The 23,326-nt window shown below is 43.0% G+C and overlaps 1 protein-coding gene across 4 annotated transcripts in view; it reads right to left on the bottom strand.

Annotated features, from left to right (window-relative positions):
- Positions 1-339: 339 nt before the first annotated feature.
- The window catches only part of bcl11aa (BCL11 transcription factor A a), a 213,038-nt gene continuing 190,051 nt past the window's right edge, over positions 340-23,326 (bottom strand). For 2 of the 4 annotated variants that reach the window (XR_013578680.1, XM_078556907.1), the window contains one exon: positions 1,447-3,014. Coding sequence is in view for 2 of the 4 variants with exons in the window: in XM_078556907.1 (XP_078413033.1) it covers positions 2,970-3,014 (45 nt within the window). In the remaining 2 variants the exon portion in view is untranslated. Of the gene's footprint in view, positions 986-1,446; positions 3,015-23,326 lie in introns of those variants that run through there. The other 2 variants (XR_013578681.1, XM_078556908.1) reach the window with 2 other exon arrangements.

Genomic DNA, 23,326 nt, shown 5'->3' with positions numbered 1-23,326 from the left:
ACTACACTTTAAAAATACCTGATTGGCTGGGATGTTTTTTGGGATTGCTTGAGGTCAAGAAGGCACTAAAGGAAAGCCCCACCACAATCTCCATTCCCTCGGCACTGATGGCATCCCTCCCCTCAGGTAATATCTCAGGCTGAACAAGGCTCACATGCCAAAAGTAAAATGTATAATCTTTGGCTTAGTGTTCATTGTTCTCAACTCTGTCTGTACTTACTGAATTCTAGGATTGTCATGATGTTAAGTGATGTGTGATCTTATCAGTAACTTTCTCATTCCAGCCACTACCACCAGAACAACTTCCAAACAGACATCACCGGTACGCCTTAATTTTAATACAGCAAAAAAAAAACTTTATTGAAAGGAATACAAAATACATGTTTCTGAATCCATGGTTACTCGCTGAAACAGAATACATTTCATAGCAGCATATATACACTGTCAATACAATGTCTAGGTACAGCATTGTAGAAGGATGACAAGGTGCTCAGTATTCTCATGGCAAGCTTAAATGATTGTTCAGAAAGATAATAGAATTATGATTGAAAAAAACAATTAGTCATTTTACAAGTTTATTTCTATGACTGTTTTAAGTGGAGAGCATTTTGTTTTGTTTTTACATTTGTGACATAGAACAAGGGGATTTCACCAGGTTTTAGCTGTACTTTATCATCATAGCAACACACAGAACTACTAAGAACATGCTGTAAATAATGTCCTTTTGATTTTGGTACAGAAATACTATGGATCATTCTCAGTTAATGAGCTGCCAATTATGGTGTCAACTGCAAGAAACTAAAAATCTGTAAATACAGTAGAATCCATGCGGATGCAACCCTGAGACCAGCATATTCCTGAAAGATGTCAATTGTTCCCATGTCCCCGTTCTGATTCTTACACTGTCAGTACTGGTGCAGTCAGATTTGTCATGGCTGAGTCTGATCCTGTTGTCCATCTTAAAGCAGGATTCCACTGCATTTACCTTTTCGCAACGAGAAGAATTGCATCAAAAAAACTGTTTAATTTTGCACCCTCAATGGTGCGCCATTGCCTAATAAGTGGGAGAATGTGGGCTTATGCCTGGGAATCTTTACATGACAAATGGCGGGCAGTGAAGGGGAGGTAAGGCGCATTCCCCACAAGGAGGAAAGGAACATTAGCATGTGAGACCCCTGAGTTTTTCCATCACACACGCAGATAAACCTCCTTGCTGGCCAGTCACAGAGTGGAATCAATGGAGTCCTGCTAATAGACTACTTGTCCACTCTCTCAGCCAGTAAGCAATGCACAGTGTAAGGCAGAACCAAGAGATGGAAGAAACTAATCCAAATAAAATGGGACAACAAAAATATTCACAAATATTCCCTAGAATATATACAGGATTTGATCCTGTCCACAAATGAAACGGATGGAATTTTACTCTCAGGAGCTTTTCTTTTCTTAAAAAAAAAGCAGTTACAAAGAATTCCATTTAATTTTGACATTCCTTATTTCTACATTTTTTAAAAAACGTATGTGTACACAGTGCATATTGAGAATATCATCAGGGGTACAGCATGGAGGAGATACCAAGCCCACAGTATGATGGAACTGAATGAATGCATGGACAGCTGAAGCTGTAACACTCTGGGTTAATGATGGTATCAACTGATGTTAATTGAGCTCCAGCACACTGTCAGAATCAGTAAATACTCCAAGACACTGCTCTGGATGATGTCACCAGGACAAAATGCTTAAATAATTATAGTAAAAAAAAACAGAAATAGCCACATAAAAGCAAGCATTCAAGCAATCATAGACCGATATGCAATGATTTGATTTTTTTTTTAAATGTTTTTGATGGTGAGACTCTCTCATTGACAACTCTCAATGCATTCATTAATTTTGTTTTTTAAAAAAAGAGTAATCTGTCACGTTATCATGAACACTGTAAAGCTTGTTCGTTGGCCAGCAGGAAGGGCAGAATGACCCAACTGCAATCCTAAAGGGGCCAATTAAGAAGGATGGAAAATGAGTTGTCAGGAATTTCTAACTTGCAAGCCAAAAATCCCTGAAAGGTAAAAAAGAAACAAAATCTGCTTGGCAGTATTCAAAAAGTGGCAGGTGTGAGTGCATGGCAATCATTTCAATAACAATTTAAATAGTGAGGTCATCCTATAAAAACTAAGCTGCTCTAAGCAGTTCCCAGAAGTGCTTACCTTCCCCCTCCCCCAGCAAATCAACAGTGTTCCTTTAAGGTTAGGGGAGGGGATGGTCTTTATTTCTTATATGCATATATCTTTGACACTAAATTTGTAATTTAGCTGCTAGCCCTATGAAAAGGCATTGTCCTGTTTATGTGGAATGTCTTCATTTGCTTTCATTAATCTGACGCTAGAGTTCAATGAACCCACAAAATTGCTCTCAGACATCGGGCTCTCTTGCATATTCTGCTTTCATTCCCTTCCAGCCATTCCAGTGTAGCCCCATACTAAAATCTCCATAAGAATTTGGAAATCTTACAGCATCCTATTAAATCCTATAAGACAATAAAAATCCTCTAAAATTCCTACAGGATCCTTTAGATTATTGAATAGGATATCCTTAGGGAATATTTTAATGGGTTCCTAACTACTGACAATTGGAGATGTCTCACTGCATTGCACAACTTCAAGTGTTACATATGAAAGTTCGATAGAAAAAACAGTGCTTTTGCACAGAGAAATTCTAAGGAAAAAGTGCCTTACCAGAGAGCTTCTTTATATCAAATATTTAACTGTTTTAAGTTATGAATCTCATAATTTTCAAGCACTAACTTTAGAAAAATTACATTACATTTGTTTCCCTTCAGAAGGGAGAATGTCCACATAGCTTCCGTTGGTTGGAACTTCATCAATGGTGCTCCGTCCTCACCTTGCTGAGTGGGTGAGGCAACCTTGTCAGGTTTTACTCCAATGGCCCTGTCCATCTGTTTGTCCATCTGTGTATCACTGTGGCTGTAATTGAGACAGATAATAGCCGTAATACCTCACCTACAAGGATAAGATTTGGCGAATTAATAGACAAATATAAATCAAAGCAAATGTTTGAATTCCAGAGCTTTTAGGAACTGTTTTTAAAAATAGTAAAGCTTTACAAATCATAATCATTAGCTAACAGTCTGTTCATTAATCACGGATAGGGAAGCCCATCTTCCAGAATTGCCCTGGAGACTCCAGGAATTGAAGGCTAATCTCTAGGGTACTGCAGCGAGTCACCCAGGAGAAAACAGCAGAGGGGCTTTAAAAATTGTATTTTTTAAATTCTTTTGACCATTTTTGTTTCACAGTTATAAAAATATTGGACATGGGGATAAAGGTTTTTGACTGACGGTCAAGAATCATGCACCCCGGCATGGACTCAACAGGTTGAATGATCTCCTTCTGTGCTGTAATGACTCTATTGGGAATCAATCGGGAAATGAAGAATCTGTTTCTTTCCAATTGGTTTGAGAAAGCTCTGTACTGAGAATTACATTTTGGGCAACCACTGGCGAGAGTGTGGAGTCAGGGCAGTTGAAGACAGATGGTCATGCAGTGACACCTCCAGGAATATGGCCAACCTGAGCAGGCAACCCTGAGTATAGCAACCATCATATAGCCAAAGCATAAACATATATATGATCTCTTTAACTTGGCAACCATCAATAGCCAATCAATTTGCTAGCAATTGGTCTGACACTTCTGTAGTGTGATTCAGCAAAACTCAGCTTTCTTTTGCCTTCCACCTCTCGCAGGACCTCAGCTGTGACTGTCACAGGTGAGCCAAACTCACAAATACTTCTGGTGCATCAGTAGGGCCGCTGCTGAACCTCAAACCCTACAAGAAGATAGACATGGTTTGTTTAATTCTGCTTTTGCAGTACTGCTTTCACCCCAACGTGCCACTGTGCTGATTGCATTCTCTGCATCAAATCTTATATAGATATATGTACAGATATATGGCACAAAATTCCAGGGTCACTCATGTTCAAGTTTGAGGTAAGGGAGTTTCAGTACTCTCAGGAGTTTAATCATTTACATGAGCTAATTTCTGACCTACTTTGTTCTGTGTCCGATTTTAGTTACATAAAATCAGTCGTAATGAATGAAAACAGTCCCCACTTCAAACAAGGTATTTCATGGTTTATGCAGCATTGAATTCAACTTATTCTCCTCCAATAAGACACACGAGGGGCTAAATTAGATAGCCCCCAAAAATGGGCCTAGGGATCGCTATGCAGGCAGCATACCAACTTTGTGCTGCCTGCTCATTTCAATTATCCAGCCAGCACTAACTGCCCTGTTCATTGACTGGACACATCAGCCAATATCATGAGTGGCTATAAAACCATATAAAGCTAGTCTGAACCTTTTAAAGGAGAGGTGCATTGTAGCTGGAGCAGTTGCTGGGAGTCATGGTTGAGGATAATCTGACCTGGGAAAGACTGAGGAATGGCACAACAGGCTTGCAGGAAATGGACTCCAAGGTTTTCAGATGCTGTACTGGAGGTGAAAAGGAGGAGAGATGCCTGTTATCCTCAGGGTGTTGGGGGTCCTCCTGACATACAGTCAAAATGCAGAGAGAAGATAGCCATGGAAGTCAAAGCTGGGTGTCAAGCCCTGTGGACCTGGATGCAGTGCTGCAAGGAGCTCGCGTAAGTGGTCAAGGTGAGTGAATGCATCTTCAAGCGTCACATCCTACTGACTGCTCCTCAGTACTGTTCAAATCCCCACACCCTCATCCCACACCTACCAATAATCTCTATCAATCAGGCTCATACCTAACATTCTTGTGCTTCACCTCAACCTCACACTCTGCACTGCTACAAGCCGCAGCTCGCCTTGAACACACTGCAGCTATTCAATCATGGCAGCCACATCAGGCAAACAATTGCACAACACTCACTGATGTACTTCCCTCTCCCTTGCAGGACATGGTGGCAAACAACTGGAGTCAGCAGGAGCTAACCAGAGGGGGATTGGTGCATGCACATGTCCTAAGCCCGATGGAGGAGACAGCGCTGGCCATTATTGGGTGTCTATTGCTGAGACTTTTGCCAGTGGCAGGGCTGAAACTATTTAAGATGACGCTATCCTCACACCTAATCTTCCTCCTCATATCCCACCTCCATCTTATCCCACAATCTCTTCTGATTTACAAGCTGCAGATGGTGTAAGTATGCATCTCTCACTTTCCCTCCTTACCACAGCATTACCCTTGTCCCTTTTCCCTTTCAGATACCTGAGAGTTACAACCCGGCTATGCAGTGGAGGAACACTAAGAAGAGAACGATGCTGAACACAAAGCGCCACCACTGGATTTCACGCTCCCAGCCACCAGTTCAGATACTGACGCTGTGTGTATCTTAAAGGATAGATTAAAGGCGGGATCTGCACATGGTGAGACTCTGGGCATAAGTGGGCTGCAGGGTCCAGGATATTGCAGGTGGAAGCTGGTACACAGGGTCCATGACAGAGAACTCAGATGAGGACTTCAATTGGGTAGCCTGCAGAAGAATGCTGATAGTACACACAACTAAATGCTTACTGCATTGGAAAGCCTGCCAGAAAGCCTGTGGTCAATGCAGAAAACAGGAAAGGGTCCAGCAACAATTTGGAATGGGGTTTTGCATACTGCATTACATATTGATTGGCTTCATGGTTTGCCTGCTCTGTCTACTTGTGGCAGATACTTCTTCAGCACCTGAAATGATGGCCAACTCCATTTCCACACTAGTGGACCCAGTCAAGATGCAGTGTCTGATGGCTGAAGTCTCACCTGCCACTGCAGCACAAGCTGCAACCACTCAACATGAATCCTGCAATCAAAGCTCAAACTGTCATGCAAGCTCAGACCACTGTCATCATTACAGTGTGCAAACGGGCTTGTAGGGTGTCATGACAGTCCAGCAATCTGTCCTCCACATATTACTAGGATTTCCGAGGCGCTGCCCCCAGGGAGTGGCAGTGACTCCAAGGAGCATGGATCTGCTGTCCTCCCTCAGGAAGGCAGCATTCGTGCTCCCGCCACTGCCACTCTGTCAATGTCCATGCTGTTGCCTCTCAGCCAGACAGTACACACTGCTGCTGCCCTTCCAGATGATGCAGTCCAAAATTCAAGGCCCAAAACTGCTTGAGCACCTAACATAACAGCCCCCTGTAGATTTCTGCAACTTTAAACAACAATAGAAAGCATTAAACGCTTGTAGAATCAAAGCAACAGCCAGAAGAACTCAATTAGTGACCAACCCGGAAGTAGTGCTGATCCCTTTAAATAGTACAAATTGAGGGGGAGTGGGGGAGAAGAGGGAGGGTGGTTCTTCTTGCTGCTGAACCCATTCAGCTGAGAGAGTTTAAGAGAGGGTGTTAACTGAAATGTTGAGCTCCAAAATGGTACTCCTGGTGTCAAATCAGCATTACACACTGATTGGCATCATGATTTACCTGCTCTGCATAGCAGACATTCCCTATGCAGGCACCAAAACCTGCATTAGTATGGTGTCTGGCACAATTCATCCCACAGGTGTGCATGCGCACTACAGACTTATGAGCTCTAAGTGTACTTGTAACACCCAAAAAAGGACACAAACAAGCTCAATTTCTCTTCCAAGATCTGGGAGTAAAAAAAAGAGGTGACTTTACTTTTTCTTCACGCTAAACTAAACAATTCAATATAAAAAAATAATTGTTTTGTAGATTGCACATAAAGACCACACAGCAGATTGTGCTGGATGGCACGATCTATTTAACTTGCTGTAGTTTGTTTGAAATTGAGTTTGAAAGGCTGAGAGCTTTCAAAATGGACATTAGTTGTTGAATGTGTCATGATGATAGCTTCAAGCAAATGTCTCATGATCAGTTACAACCATCCTGTATCTTACTGATGTACTACTTTGCTTTAAAATGATATCTTAATAGAGCATTGTACCATTCTCAATGCAGCTCAGAGCCCAAATGCAGTGCTTATTTCACTATTTGCCTTTTTTTCAAATCCAGTAGTTGAATTCCAAAGCGCTTTTGAACCGAATAGCACAGTTAAATACTTAATTTGTGAAAAAAATTACAGAAACCTGAACTATTTGATTGGGAAAAAGTTGGAAAAATAAAACTCACAAATATAACAGGACAGGTATGGTGGCAAAATTTGATAGCCCCCAAAGTGGGCATGGGGATCATGATGTGTGATTAACCCAAGGCCTTTCCTTCTGATGCAGACAGCATGCAAACCGCTTGCTACCTGCCAATTGAAATGATAGTGCCGTGCAGCATCGTGCTAAACATGATGTTGAGTTGCTGCACACTTCAGCACAGGGCCCAAAATGGGCCTAAACTCCTATATGGCCTTGCTTTGTTTAAAGATCTTGTGCCTTTGTTCTGGATTGCCCCACCATAAAAAAAAGTTTCTTTGTATCTACCCTATTAAACCCCTTTACCATTTTAAACGCCTTGATTAGATTATCCCTCAATCTGCTAAACTCAAGAAAATACAATCCAAGTTTCTGCAAACTGTTGTAAGGTTGTTTGGTGTCTCACTAAGAGGTCTGGAGGCTTGTATGATTGAACATCATGTTTATTACCAACTGATAACTATATACATCCCCAAAATACAGCCCTCCATGGGTGCGGTCTTCATGCTGGATTCTGCTAGACTCGAGTACACACAGTATACCATCATGTGACTCTCTACATCACACATTGGGTGGTACTGTTTTCCACAGCCCCTCATTAATCCTTGCTTTGCCCGAACGCCCTTTGACTAAGACCTCCCCCCCAAGTCCTTACCCAAATATATTTACAGTGCAATCTTCTTTACTTCCATGCTACCCCTTCCCCCCACCCCGCAAAGTCTCTGACTTTATAAATTCAGACAGCCTGGAGGCTTCACAATTCTTCCAGATCTCGTTCTTGTCACATTTGGAAGAATAGTAGTCTCAGTTGTTTTGGATTGACTGGTCAGTTTGGTAATGAAATTGTAGTACTCTGTGTTTCCGGTACCTGGTTGTCTCCATTTGATTCACTTTCTGTGCTCCTTCAAGTTACATTTCTCTTTATTGACAACCCATCTGCTTTGTTTGGACACCTTGAGTTTGTCCCATTCCTTCTGAAGGGAATGCTTACTCCGTTCATTCCTAGAGTGGACTTGGATTTTCCTTGAGGTCCGCCATGTTCTTGCTGGACACAACGTTTCAAAATGGAACCTTCATTTCCATTTGTTTCACAATTTCACCCAAATATTTGTTTATCCTCTTATTTTCTAATCCCTTCTCAAACATACAAATCTTTCCATTCAGCTCAGCAACTACTCTGGTGAGTTCAATTGTCTTTGTTTCAGAGTTATCTGCGAATCCTTATTAACAACTTCAACAAGATTAACAACTTCACTTGGGAATTCAGTCTTTTCAGGATATTTCTTCCATGGTCATTGACTGTTTCTTAAACTCATTTAATTCACTCATTAGATCATCAATCTGTTTCTTAGCATTTTCCTTTTCTGCTTTTAAAGTCTGGGCTTGCTTGTCCATACTGCACATCTCATCATTCATGCTATTCAGATTGGATCAAAGTTTAAAATTTTCATTAGTTTTGTTTATTAATTCTGCTTTCAAGCAACTGTTCTGATGCATCAACAACTCTTTCTCCTGTTCCAGGCATTTTTCACGATACTTAATAGATACTTTTGATATTAGAAGTTCATCAAGTTCTAATTTTTCATTAGCAAACTCATCTTTCGTCAGTGCAAGTTGGTTTTCTGCACGAAAGAGTTTCCCTCAGCAAAGTCTAATCCCACTGCACTATCCTTCAAGCTCACAATCTGTAATTGCACTTCTGCCAATTGTTTCTGAGACTTTTCACGGTCCTTTGTGAGAACTCCTACTTTCGCTTGGGTAGGCTGCAGAAGTGGTTGGTAACTCTTTTTCTGACTGTCGAATTGGAGCTGCAAGGTTTCAGCTTTCTGTTGCTCCTGTCCACAAGAATTCTTCATCTTCTTCTTTCCCTCTTGCAGTTCCAAAACTCTGTTGTTCAGTGATGTTTTCATTGTCTCAAAATCTTCAACAGAGATGTACCGTAAACATATTCCCTCTTTCAATGTCTGGATGACTGATTGCAGCCTGGCAATTTCCTCCTGTGATCTTTCACTTCACAGTTGAGCTCTGCTTACCCTTTCTTGTATCTCTTGGCTTCCTCCTGGAATATTGAACATTGCTGAGTCTTCAATGCCATCTGGATCTTCAGTTCTTTTAGAGTGACGTTAAATTCATGTTGCTGCTCTTAGTGATTTTCCAGAGGAACAAACTTTGACCTTGGGGATCCTTGTAGTATTTGAAGGTCCTTCAAAAGGTTTCCCTTTTCTTTGTAAAGCTCAATTGCTTTGTCTTAAGTTTTCTTGTAATTCAACAGATTCTCCTTGACTTCGTTCTGCTATTCTTCTAATCTGATGCTCGAGACAGTCTTCATTTCTTAATGCTGCCAAAGGATTATGTACTCATTTTGCATTTGATCTTGAAGGACGATCAACTGTTCTTTCAACTGTTTATTTTCTTATTGACCTCTTGCCAATTTTCTGTGATTCAGTGCATTGCTTTGTCGCTACTGATATTTCCAATACAGGTTGTTCTGAAGTAGTATTCAACATCTTTTTTAACTCCTCATGTTTTTCCAAGGACATGTATTGATTATCCAAAGAGTCTTACAAGGCAGAAAGTTCTTGGAGTACATTTTCCACCTGCTGTTGTGCCTAATTGTACTTCTGGTTGAGTTTTTCCAACTCCTATTTTGATTTGGCAACGATAGAATTCAGAGTTATTTCCTTCTTGTGCTTTTATGGAGATACGTACTGAGTCTGCACATGATTCAGATTTCCGCTTATTGTATTCTTCTCAACATTCAACCTTTCTGTTTCTTTCAAAGCCTCTTTGTACCTTTGTGACACCTCAGAAATTTGTTTGTTCAGATCTTGAACAGTTTGGTTCACTGAAGACTTTAGTTTGTCATGTGTTTTCAAAGGTATATACTCTGCTGGAATCTTGTGTTTCAAGTCTTCCAATTCAGCTTTGATACAAAGATTTTCAGATCTTATTTAATTTTCTGTTTGCAGGGTTTGTTTCTTTTGAGTTACATCAGATAGCTTTCCTTTATTCACAGCCAGCTGCTCACTCTGCACTGTCATCTGCTGCTGCAGTTTGGGTAATGTCTCGGGATTTTCAAAAAGATATATTTTTAAGGCTTCTGGATGGTTATCTGCCTCTCTGCCGTCATCGTGTGGTTTGCTTGGATATTTTCATTTACCCTTTCATAGTTTTACTTGAGTTTTTCCATCCCTCTGTAAGGTCGGCAGGCTCCACCACTTGAAGATTAAAATACTTGTCAAAGGCTTTTAATATCTCATCAAAGCTGGCTGAGGATTCCTCAATGCCTTGCATTAGGATTACATCATCAGCAAATACACCAAGCAAGTATAAAAATTATTAACTTGGACTTCTCCTGTCATCATGATTTAACCCTTGAAGTCCTGGTATCTTTCGGGTGAATCTGTGCTGTATCCCTCCAAGACTAATATATCCTTCCTGACATTCGGTGCCCAAACCTTAACATAGTGCTCCAGGTGAGATTTGACCAAGACTCTGTACAACTAAAGAATCCCTTCATAATATTTATATTCCAATTCCCTTGAGATAGAGGCCGCATTCCATTTTTCATTGATTTTTGTACTAGCTATTAATGATTTGCACACTCAAAAATCTCTTTCCTTATCCATATTTCCTAGCCTCTCGCCATTAAAAATTATTCTGATTTCTTAAGTCCCATTGTTTCTCCATTTTATTATTATACTAAATCCACTAAGTTCTTCCTCTTGACTTATATCCTTGTTCTCCTGGTATTTTGTCCCCTTTGTCCATTGTGAAAACAAGTGCACATTAGTCACTTAGCAAGTCTATCATTTCCTTTTTATTGATTATAATCTGTCTTTAAAGGACCCACATTCCTCTTTGGCACCCCCTATCTTTCAAAATATTGAAAATAAAACTTTTGCCGTCAGCTTTGATATTTCTTACAAGATTGTTTCCATATTTTCTTTTTGCGTCTCTTATTACTTTATTTTTATAACATTGTTACTTTTTATAGCCTGCTGGATTGCACATTCCCTTGCATGTGTGTCATCCATTCCTTTTCACTTGATATTGTCTCTTCCCTCAATGTTGATTCTGGTTGCTCTATTACATAAGTGGAACCTGTACCTTTATGTGGTCTGCGCTGATTTTGTATTTTACCAAATAATGCTTTTAATAATTCATCCATACTAAATGGTATACTAGCCATGGGGTCAATATATTATTTTCATCTAATCATTTTGTAGCATAAACATTATTTTAGAAAGTTATTTCATCAGTACAAATAATATTTCATGAAATGTTCAAGCTGCTGTTATTAATAAAGAAAGAAGGATAAGCACACAACTTAGGAACAACACCAGGAGCAGGGCCTAGTTCAATTGGACCTGATTACAGCCAAGACCAAAGCCAATCTGTTCACTCTCTGCTTCTCAGTAGCAGTAAATAAAACCTGGTTCTTTGCTAACCGATGTCTACTAATATTTTCATATGGCGAAAGTAAGATAGCCCAATATAGAATCAGGGCAGAATTTCCTGCTCCTGCCGGCAACAGGATTCGTGGCAGGCAGGGGCACTAAATTTGGCGTGATGGAAAATGTCAGTTTCCCACCAGCACGAAATTAGTTTGGAAATTTGTTCTCCCAACTTTGATGGGGGATTAAAGGCGGATCAAGTTTCCCACTGACCTATGTCAGGGCCCACATTTGCATCTCATTAATGCTCATTAAAAGGCCAACTCGCTGGAATTACGTCCCCCCCTCCAAATTAAATGTGCCACCAGTGGATAATTAGAATGGTTTGTTTCCTGACGAGTAGTGTGCACCTGGCAAGCTTCAGTTCATCCACAACTTGGAAGTCAGTAGACGTTGCTTTTACCTACCTTTAAGAGCGTTGCTTAGAGAGATCGGGTGCCTGTAGCACAAGCTGCACTAAGGCTGGGCACAGGAGACAAGACCAGCGGGGTGGGGGGAGACTGAGGCAGGACTGGGGGAGTGGAGGTAGTGTGGGACACAAGATGGGAAGGTATTGTGAGGCAGAGGACACAGCAAAGTTCAGGGAGGCATCTGGATCCTTCCTGTATATTGATAGCTGAAAAGTTATTTTGGGGGGTATTAGATGGTCTCAGAGTGGGGGGGTGGTCCCAAAATGTAAGGATGCATGTGACTTAGAGAAGGGTAGGCGTCAGGTTGACGCCTTGGAGACATCAACATTAAAGGGTTCAGGGGAGAAGAGAAATATCCATATGAACAGTAATGGGGTCAAGGGTAACAGGGGGCGGTTGGATAGCGACAGGAGGAAGGGGGATTAAGAAGTGGTGAGTATGGAGGAGGATGGGAGGAACTTGGTGGGTGATAGGGGGAAGTTGATCTCGCTGGCGAAAGTCAGCAGCACCATTTTCGATCTCACCTAAGAATGATGCTGTCCGAGATACAAGCTAGAAAAATTCAATCAGGAAGGGGTTTTTGGGCATGTGGGAGGAGTTCAGCGCAGAAATTTTTGGCCAATTGCAGGAACACCTTGTGAGTGTCCTGCTCAAACCATGGAGAGCATGGCTCAGCTGAGTGCTGGACTCGAGGGTCAAACGCGCAATGTACGAGCTTGGCTCCTTTACTAATGGTGCGCATTCAGAGGAGAATCCATTAAGTTTAAGTGCTACAGTGCATATGGTGTTAATTGGCATCTGATCTTTACAGACACATGTCAGAATGGATGTAGGGTCAAACAATCAAGGGCCATGTCAGCTGCGCTAAGGCAGCATGGGCCCTACAAACCTCAATGGTCCCAGTGCACTGGCATTCAAGGCACCATGCTAGCAATCAGGACATACGTGCAAGGATTGGGTATCAATAGTTATTGTCAAGGCCACTGGAGGACAACCACCAGTAGTCTGTCAGTGGATCCTCTGACTTGGGTCTTTTGACCCTAATTAAGACCCTCGTTGTGAATGCGCCGTTACATCTGAGGGGGATGCTCAGCCATCTGTCATCCTCCAGGATGATATCATCCTGCAAGGGGCGGCCTTGGTATGCAATATACAGACTGAGGGCAGATCAAGGGCTAGAGATTGAATTCCTGCCTTGTATATGCAGGGAGACCGTTCAAGGGGAACTACCATTGATTGCTCAATTGTATCCGTTCACAGATACAAGGAGGAGTAGAGAATGCAGGCTGCAGACAATGCAACCTTCTTGATAGCTTCGATTAGAATGAGGGGAAGGAGGGCCAGTCACCAATTGGCACAGCTTAGTGAAGACCATTGCCATGATGAACAAGAGCCAGTGGAGCCCCAGGAAGTCCCATATGCCAACAAGGAGGGGTCGAATCCATGAAGATATTTGGCGCGAACAAGGGCCTACAGAAGATAGAGTTCATACAAGGAGATGAGTGAAAGACAGTGCCCTAGGCACCTTCGCTTGCTAGGGATGTGGTAGCTCATATTTGCCACATTCTCCATGAGGAACTCACGACACACGGACTTGGAGGGCATCCAATGCCAGTTGCATTGGAGGTTACTGCCGCACTGAACTTTTTTGCCTGCAGATCCTTCCAGGGCTCCACTGGGGAACTTTGCAGAATCTCACAATCAGCAACACACAAATGCATAAGGAAGGTCACAGATGCCCATTTCAGTAAAGCTCACCATTACATACAGTTCCACATGGATGAAGCAAACCAGGCTGCTAGAACTGTGGGATTCACTGAACTCTCAGGCTTCCCGCAAGTGCAGGGTGACATTGACTGCACATATGTGGCCTTGAGAGCTCCCTGGCAGCAGCCAGTGAGATTCATTAATAGAAAAGGATTTCCGTCTCTGAACATTCAGCTAATTTGTGATCACAGAAAGCAAATCCAGCATGTTTATGCTAGGTACCCAGGGAGTTCAAACAACCCTTACATTTTGAGTCACTCCCAGGTGCCAGAGATATTTGAGGGAACTCGGCACAGTTGACTCCTTAAGATAAGGGATACCCCAGAAGATATGACTAATGACACCCACAGGGTGCATCTGAGGGGAGCTACAATGCAGCACATTCTGCAACAAGGTCCTTAATAGAGCAAACAATTGGCCTCTTGAAGATGCATTTCCAATGTTTGGACCGATCAAGTGGGGTTCTCCAGTATTCAGCACAGAGACCATCTCGCGTCATCATTGTTTGCTGCACCCTGCACAACCTACTGCTTGCAAATGGGGATGTGTTACACAGGGTGACATGGAGGAGCTAGATGTCTCCTCGAACAAGGAGGACTCAGAAGGGTAAGAGGGCAAGAATTCAGATGAGGCACATGAGGATGCCACTGCAGGGCATGACGCAGCAGACATGCCCATGACAACTTCTTAGCTACAAGATTTCAAGAGGAATAAGATGAAGAAAAGTTTCCATGACTGAAGTTCTCTTCAGGCTTTGATGCAGGAGACAAAACAAAACCTTCTTTGTCAGCATCAACATATCACAAAAAATGATCAAACTCACAATGATCATGGAGACAGCATAAGTCACCTTCATCCCTAATGATGGGGTCATCCTGTGAAGGCGCAGTAGCCTAGGGAATATGTGGCCACCGTGGAATGTGATCAGCACTTCACTAGTGCGCCCCCTTAAGCAACTATACATCATGCAGTCTTTTCAACCATGGTGTCACCAAGTCAGTGGGCATGGCAGCCTTCAAGCAGCTGAAACACCATTGCACATATGGATGCACATATGCCAGTATGACAGCAGCTTAGCAAGGTGGCACTAACAGGAAAAACATTCGTCAATGGTTAGCATTTGACTGTCTCAAGAGGGAGCTACATCCGGACAGCACCATCTCTCCAAACGCCAACTCTCACGGATGAATAATGCCGAGGTCTCATCTTGCTCTGATCCTCAATATGCCCTCAGACATCAGGACACAATGAGCTGTTACTCCACAGCATGCAACCCAAAGCTGCGAGTTATGTTCGCATTATCCTCACAGAGTGGCTCAGTAGGACCACTGTTTGATTATTTATAAATACTCATGACCCTGCATTCATAGGAAGCCTGCCAAGTCTACGCCCTGCATTGCCTTGGCCTCTAGGAGCGACGTGGCCCAGTCAGTATTGACACCAGTAGTCAATGACAACTTCTAGGCAGCCATTCAGGAGCCAAGTAAGATCCTCATTAGGATGAGCACACACCACTGACATCACACACTCACTCCCCTCTAGCAGACATTTCAAATGTCATCAAGTGGAGCCTGCTTCCATTGTTCAGTGTCATGCATGGGGACAGTGGGAACTAAGAAAAGAATAACGTTCAGCTTTAAACACAGAGACATGCTGCAGGGAGGCTTGAAAGGCTGTGGTGCTCAACGATGAATGGTGGCCCAAGGCCTGGATGACTCCGGTTTACTAATGGTCTCCTGCTCCTCGACCTGACCTACTGGAGTTGGTGGGGTCACAAGCAGAGGGGATTTGGGGAGGCAGGAGTGTCCTAGGTGGTACTTCTCCTCCCTTTGGATGCCTGAAGCCTCTCCCTGGCTCCTTGACAAGAAGGAGCACCTGTAGGGAGGTCCCGGTGTCCCGTCCCCCTCTCGCCAAGCCACTGCTAGAACAAACCCATGTCTAGAGTGATGGTGTGTAGTCTGAGCGCAAATCTGGAAGAAACCACTGGACCTGGATCTCCAAGGAGGCTGCCACCCTTCTCATGGAGACTTCGATGCGCTCACATGCTGGAGCCACATCAGACAAATATGAATGGACTCCTCCATCCTTCATTTCAGTCTGCTGACGGCTTCTGACAACACTGCCTGATGTTCCCCTGACTGTATCTGCATCTCCAACATTTCTCTCAGGGCCAATTGCAGAGGCTGTCATCAGACATGGACTTAGCAGGGGCCTGGTCTCCAGCAGTCCTCCGAGTGTTAGAGAACTCAGCTATCACTGCCTCCTCCTGTTGTGGGCACACATCTGTGAGGTGATCACCAGACTGTGTCCCCTAGACTGCTCTAGAACAAGGACCCACTGAGCTGCGTGTATCTGCACTGGTGGGAGCTGGTGAAGGATGCAGGTGAACGTAGTGATGGGTCTTCCTTGGATTGTTCCTCTGTCTCTTCATCTGAACTGCTTTGGGGGCTGGAGCTCAGGCACGTGCTGCAGCTCTTCCTCCGCCTTTTCTTGCTGGTGGCTATAATAGAGAGAATAGATAATTAGTGATCGACTAGGCCAGCTCCAATATTATGGGTCACTCACACTCATTGCCCCTGTTGTTGATATATACTGGATGGACCCTCACTGGCTTGTTGGGGGAGGCCAATCTTACCTTCCACGCAGGAGCAATCTCTGTCCTCTCCAGCGAGCTCTGCTGCCTGCTCCTCGTGGGAGAAGACTGTCCTGAGTTCTGGGGCACCCCTCCAGTCTTCGTTCTCTCCTCTTCTATTGTGGGTGATCTTGTCCTACATTGAGACAGATGGATTGACTGTGAGCACTATGGATGAAAAAGCAGTTCAGAAGCATGCATACCTGTTGTGTCAGCTGAGTCCTCCCCAGTAAGGGATTAAGATGCCGTTTGTGCAGGATCTTATATGAGATGGTGATCTTAAAGTGGCTGGCAGACAGTCACTTCCAGCCTGACCTTCTATTTTGCTCCAGCTCTTGCACAGTATAAAACCCATTGCATTTCTACCTCTTTTTGGCTCTGAAGAAGAGTCATATGGACTCGAAATGTTAGCTGTTTCTCTCTCCACAGATGCTGCCAGGCCTGCTGAGTTTTTGCAGCATTTTCTGTTTTTAATTCATTGTTGATGTCCCATCTGCTGGTAGCATGTGACATCCATGTGGACTGTAACCCTTAGATTGCCTAATGCCTTTATGAAAGTGTGAGTGTGGAGCGATTAGAAGTTTCGCTCAAATAAAAACGGAAAATGCTTGAAAAACTCAGCAGGTCTGGCAGCATCTGTGGAGAGAGAAACAGAGTTAACATTTCAAGCCCAATATTACTCTTTTTCGGAAAGTGGCACTTACCCTGGTGGGGCGCATTAGACTATTCATCCTCTTCCTGCACTGCAGGACGGTCATTTCATGTTTCCCACGGGCGCTGATCTCCCCAGTGACCTCCTCCTGGGCCAGCATTCTAAGCCACGTGGACCCCCTGTTCCCATCCTGAGGAAAGCGGACCTCCCGCCTTTCCTGGACGGCCTGGAGCAAAATCCCCAGGGAGGCCTCACTGAACCGTGGAGCGGAGGGCTTGGTTCTTTTAGGCACCATTGAGAGCCAAAGCGAAACAACACACCTGATCTGCAGTAAGCGCATGTCTGTCTGGGTGCCATTTAAATATGGTGCCAGGACCTTTGACCCCATGAGGTAACAGCAGGGTGGACGAATCCCTGCCACCTCCCTCCCAACCCCCCCCACCATTAGATTCAGCGAGGTCCTCGTTGATGCATAATTAATGAGCTGAAAAGTGGGAAACTGTGGATTAACCCGACCTGCCGCCAACTGGAGTCAGGCCAACTTTCCCGCACACCACCACGTTTAGTCTCCAGAATGGAAAATTCTGCCCTTAAGATACACATCCCAGAATAGTCCTTCAAGAACTGACTTTAGTTGTGCCATTAATTGCATCAGTGGCTCAGGAAAAATCAGAAAATTTGTTTATTTTTGGTGAAGGCAGCAGTGACTGCAGTTGTGATGCCTCCCACAGTTGAACATCTGGTATTTTGCTGCCTGTGTTTTAACTCACACCAAGTCCTGTTCCCCTATCACCCCTCTGCTCATTGACCTACAGTGACTCCCAGTCAATCAATGCCTTGATTTTAAAATTCTCATCCTTGTTTTCAAATTCCTCCATGGCCTTGCCTCTCCATACCTCTGTAATTGCCTCCAGCCTCACAATGCTCTGAGATATCTGCCCTCATCTAATTCTGGCCTCTTTTGCATCCCCAATTTTAATTGCTCCACCCTTGTTGGCCACGCATTCAGTTGCCTAGGCCCCAAGCTCTGAAATTCCCTACACATTTCTGCCTCTCGACCTCACTTTTCTCCTTTAAGACTCTCCTTAAAACCTAACAGAGCAAGCTTTTGGTCATCTGACCTAATATGGCTCAGTGCCATACTTTGTTTTATAATGCTCTTGAGAAGCACTTTGGGACGTTTTATTACATTAAAGGTGCTATATAAATATAAGTAGTAGTAGTTGTTGATACTATCTAGGATAAACATGAAGAATGGTGAATTAGGCAAGATATCAGTGAGCTGCCAGCTCCGTTACAGAAACACCTTGCATAATGCCTTCAACATAGTAAAACATCACCAAGGTGAAAATGGACACTGGACAGCAGCTGAAGAGGGTTAGGTAAGGTGACCAAAGGCAAGATCAAAGATTTAAGTACTGGCAAGAGTTTTAAAGGTGGAGGAAAGAGGTAGGATGGCAGAGGGATTTAGAGAGTGGGATCTGGAATGCAGAACCAAGACACTGAAGTCTCTGTCACTGGAAAAGAGACATGGGCGTCACTGGAAAGGCCAGCATTTGTTGCCCATCCCTAATTTCCCTTGAGCTGAGAGAGCAGTTAAGAGTCAGTCACATTGCTGGGGTTTGAATGTGTGAGTCAACCAGACCAGGTGAGGATGGCAGGTTTCCTTCCCTAAAGCATATTAGTGAACCAAATGGGTTTTTACGACAATCAATAATACCATTACCAAGACAAACTTTATATTCCAGATTTATTAACTGAATTCAAATTCCGTCAGCTGCTGTGTTGGGATTTGAACCCATGTCCCCAGAGCATTAGCCTGTCTAGTGACATGACCACTACACCACCGTCTCCCCTGGATGGGGTGGGGCAGGGGGGGCAGGGGGTTAGTGGTGGGAACCAGGTGACATGTCCCTAATATAAGAAAGAAATCATAAGCTATGTAAATCAAACTTTATTCTTTTTAGCTTAATTAAAAATGAATGTTATTGAACCAAAAGACAGTTGCCACAAGTCACCTGATGTCTAGAATTGTAAGGTAACCACTAAGATATTATATGGATTGCACTGGAGACATGCCCTGACATGTGTTGCTCATGGAATCTCACACCTGAGGCGGTTAAGGTCCATTTCAAAAAGGAACTATTGAAAGAAAATGGAAGTCATTTTTATCTTTACTAGCTTACCCCTCTAACAGAGTCCAAGGGTCTACCAGGACAATAGCCATCCAGAACAGGGTCATTAATATGGATAATGACTCTTTTAAAGGCTAATGGCTGGAACATTATAAACCACAAAACAAAAACCAGATTCAGACACCAGGTAAACATCCCTTTATGAAACCACTGTGGAGGAAGAAGGTCACATGACATGAGTGACCATTTTGAAATCTCTATTTACAGTTGAGGACTTAGAAGTAGGGCAGAATGCTGATTTAATTCCAACCTGCCAACATCCTACAGCAGGACTCAAAGCTGACCAAGCAGCCTGCAAAGAGCCCTCCTCGAAACCTGTTTATCTGGAAGCTACTGGCCACCGCCCAACAAGCAGATCAAGTCTCTGAAGATCAACTTCACCTCACTGCATCACCAACATCCTTAAGGAATTCAGCACTTCTGCCTTCAGCCAGGAACCCACCTGAACTGGAACTCCTCCGTAAAGGAACCCCCTCTGGATTTGGACTTTCTGGACTCTGGCAATCATGTGAACTGAGATCTATTTCTGTGGTTCTTTTTACTGTTAAGTTATCCATAGTTGTAAATCGTGTGGTGCGTGCATGTGCGCACATGTGTGAGTGAAGTTGTGATTATACCCCCTCCCCCCGGGGTTTGAATGTGTGAATAAACTCCACTTCTAATTTAATCCTGAGAGTTTGCTGCAGGTCACTTTAAAAATTGACTACACAAACAAAGGATTTTTGGAATAAGCGCTACAGCCTATTTTTAAACAAAAAACAACTCTGCATACAGACAGACTGTGAGAGGATAAAGGAATTCAATTTTGTCTCTCTCTCCTGCCTGTAACAGAGGTAAGAGCAGAGGTAAAAGAGTAAATATGTAGTCCTGGTCATGCATAAAATGAGGTCTTGAAGCTCCACTCCAAGTTAAACAGATAAATAAGTTTGCACACCATCCGACTCAGCTTCAGAGAGCAGCCAGGGAGGAAAGGGGCTAGAGTGGGAGAGTACGGGTTGGTGCTGACCTTGCCAATGTTACATTGGAGGAAGTTCCACAACTTGATGTCAACAAGCAGAATGGAGTTGAGGGTTGTGGAAAAGAGACAGAGCTGGATGTCATCAGCATACACATGAAAGCTTAGAGCCATAGCCCAGAGCCAGTGCCCTTGGGATAATTGAAGGAAAGAAAAATAAGAAAAAAAGGAGCACTCTTTGTCAAATTCAAAGTGCTCCAAAAATTGAACGCAAGGAAAGATCAGGAAATGGAGAGAGCGGAAGGATAAAGTATTTATGCTTTCACTTCAGCCCCACACTCATACTGCATAATAACCATTACTATATTCACTCAATTGATAGAATGCAACTCCTTATATTCTAGGCTGGTGGGAACAGACTACCTAGTCACTGATTGAAGAGCTGGGTGAAAGCACTAATAAAGAATGTGGTGGAGAACAGCTCTTCTCACCTCATCGTTTTACACGCATCTTTAATGAAGTGCTGAATCTTCATGTCATTGCAAACTTTGTTGCTTTTGCTAGTTTTGAATAATGCTGAAGTTCTCCACACTTTTCTTAACTGGTCTGAAGGCCAGCAGAGAATGGTACCATTTAATGATCATGGAATGGAGTGGGAGAGAAAAGGAAAAGGGGAAAAATAGGACTTGTTAAGTAAAGTTTAGTGATTCAGGAAAGGCCCCATATGTTGACTGCATTTCCTTTTTGATTACCGTTTAATTAGTTTCTACAATTGCTGGCACTGTTTCTCAAGGACATACATGTATACGATTGTGCCATCTGCCTGTAACATAGTTCTCAAGAATTTCAATTAGCTGCTTTATTTCTTCCTACAAGCAAGAAACAAGAAACCAAGCCCCACCTTTCTGCTGTCACTTTTATTGTTCGTCATTAAAATAAAAGGGGAAGGGTTTTGTGGCCACAACTGATGGACTATTCTATATTGTAGCTGGCATTGTTTGCTATGCCTCCTACAGTCCACCAGACAGAATGCTTTTTAACCTTTGAAGATGGGTGATGTGAAAATGCTTTCAGAACTGCTGCCTCTTAGCATACGTCTCTCTCTCTCTCTCTCTCTGCTGGGGTAGCAGGCCCAAAACCCAGGCTTTGACAGTTAGTCCTGAACTCTAGCTGTTCCAAAGGGTAAATGATAATTTTTTTTTAAAGAGTTATAGTGCTTTTGCTAACTTTATCCTGTTGTGAATTACTACTAAAGACGAATTGCTATTTAAAAAAAGACTTACGAAGAGGTCTAAATAGATAAAACAGGTCAATTTAACTAAGCTGCCTAAAATTTCTAGCTTTTTGCACTTTGTTTTTCTATTATTGTCTGATATAAATGGGACAGTCCCTAAGACAATGTGGCGCTTTTGCTTATATCTGTATCTGTGTGCCCATGCATCCACACGGAACCTGCCTGCTGTTTAACTAATAAATGTACAATTTTAACAAGAGAAGAAACAGACTAAATTTGAGGCTCAAGCTGAGTAAAAAAAGATAATGTGTGGAAAATGACTTCCCTGTTTTCACATGAGCATCTTTTTAATTAAATTTATTCTTCTGAACAATTTGGTTTTACATAATAAATCCACAATGAGAATTTGTGTTTTATTTTTGTAGTATTTATTATCCTATTTTTCCTGTCCTATTTAGCCCATCACAATTTGTTTCCTTACAAAACGGATCAAGCTTGTCCTACTATTTTTTTTAAGTTTTACCCACCGGTGTCAAATTTTCTTCCCTCCTCTCATGTTGACTCCTTGCTGTCACCAATACCTAACCCAAGGCGCTATTCTTCACATGTGAGCTGAGATAGTGTCAGCTGGCTCTTCCTGTATGGGGGCCTGATTGTGTCCCCACCCAACATTTTTTCACACACACTTTCCAGCAACCATTACTGAATAGCGAGCAGAAGCAGAAAAACTGGTTGATTCTCCCTCTCTATCACATTGGTACCAATGCTTTGTCCCCCCTCCAGCCACTTCAGCTGAGATGGATGGGGGAGATGGTGATGTAGGGTGATGTCATTGGATTGGTAATCCAGAGGCCCAGGCAATGTCCAGGGAATTTAAATTGAATTTAAAAAATCTGGAATTGAAAGCTAATATGAGAAATGGTGACCACGAAACCATTGTCGATTGTCGTAAAAACCCATCCGGTTCACTAATCCCCTTTAAGGAAGGAAATCTGCCATCCTTACCCGATCTTGCCTACATGTGACTCCAGACCCATAACAATGTGGTTGACTCTGAACTGCCCTCTGAAATGGCCGAGGAAGCCACTCAGTTCAAGGACAATTAAGGAAGGGCAACAAATGCTGGCCTTGCCAGTGATGCCCATGTGAAAGAATAAAGATAATAAAATCAGTTAGCTTAGTGGTGATCAAACCAAGAACTTCTTGATTGGAATGATTGTGTTTTGCTCTCCTAAAGTGTCAGGTATCAATTATAATACACTTACCGAACATGATTGATTCTCATACAGCACCCTGCCCTCTGCACACACTGTAAGCTGCCTTTGTTGGGGTGGGACAGTCCCATCCAAGGACTGTGTCGCTGTTATCAGTGTTGCTCCTGGGCTGACCCACTAGGATGTGTGGGAGTGGGGTGGACCTCCCAGTCAGTGTTCTCCAGGTCCTACACACAGCTTGGTCTTAACTAACAAAACCTGTTCTCCAGAGGAAGTTCCAGTGCTAATATAAGGGGTTGGAGCAGAACCGGGAGTCCTATGTTGCATTGCAACAACTCCTACCATGGGCAATCAACAGGGAACTTCAATACCATTAGATTCAAACAGTGCAATTAGTGAAATACGTTAAAGCATGTTTATTTAATGAAACAACGTAATTACTGATTTTTTAAAACTATAGCAAAAAGTCCACAGGAGGATCTGTATTTAAATAGTTCACATGAAATACAATACTATCAGGGTTAAAGTAAAAAGAACTGTAATGTCTACCCCAACTATCATTTGGCTAACAAATAATTACAGGATTTGCTTATTACACCCAAGTCATTATTTATTTAAGTAGGATCTGGCCTTTTGCAGGGAATATGGTACCTCCACCCTGCCCCCACTTTCCATCCAGCT

This window comes from Cetorhinus maximus, chromosome 14, assembly GCF_964194155.1.
Source record: "Cetorhinus maximus chromosome 14, sCetMax3.hap1.1, whole genome shotgun sequence".
Taxonomy (NCBI): Eukaryota; Metazoa; Chordata; class Chondrichthyes; order Lamniformes; family Cetorhinidae; genus Cetorhinus; species Cetorhinus maximus.
The sequence above is the reverse complement of the archived record's forward strand: the minus strand, read 5'-3'. Positions and strand labels throughout refer to the sequence as shown.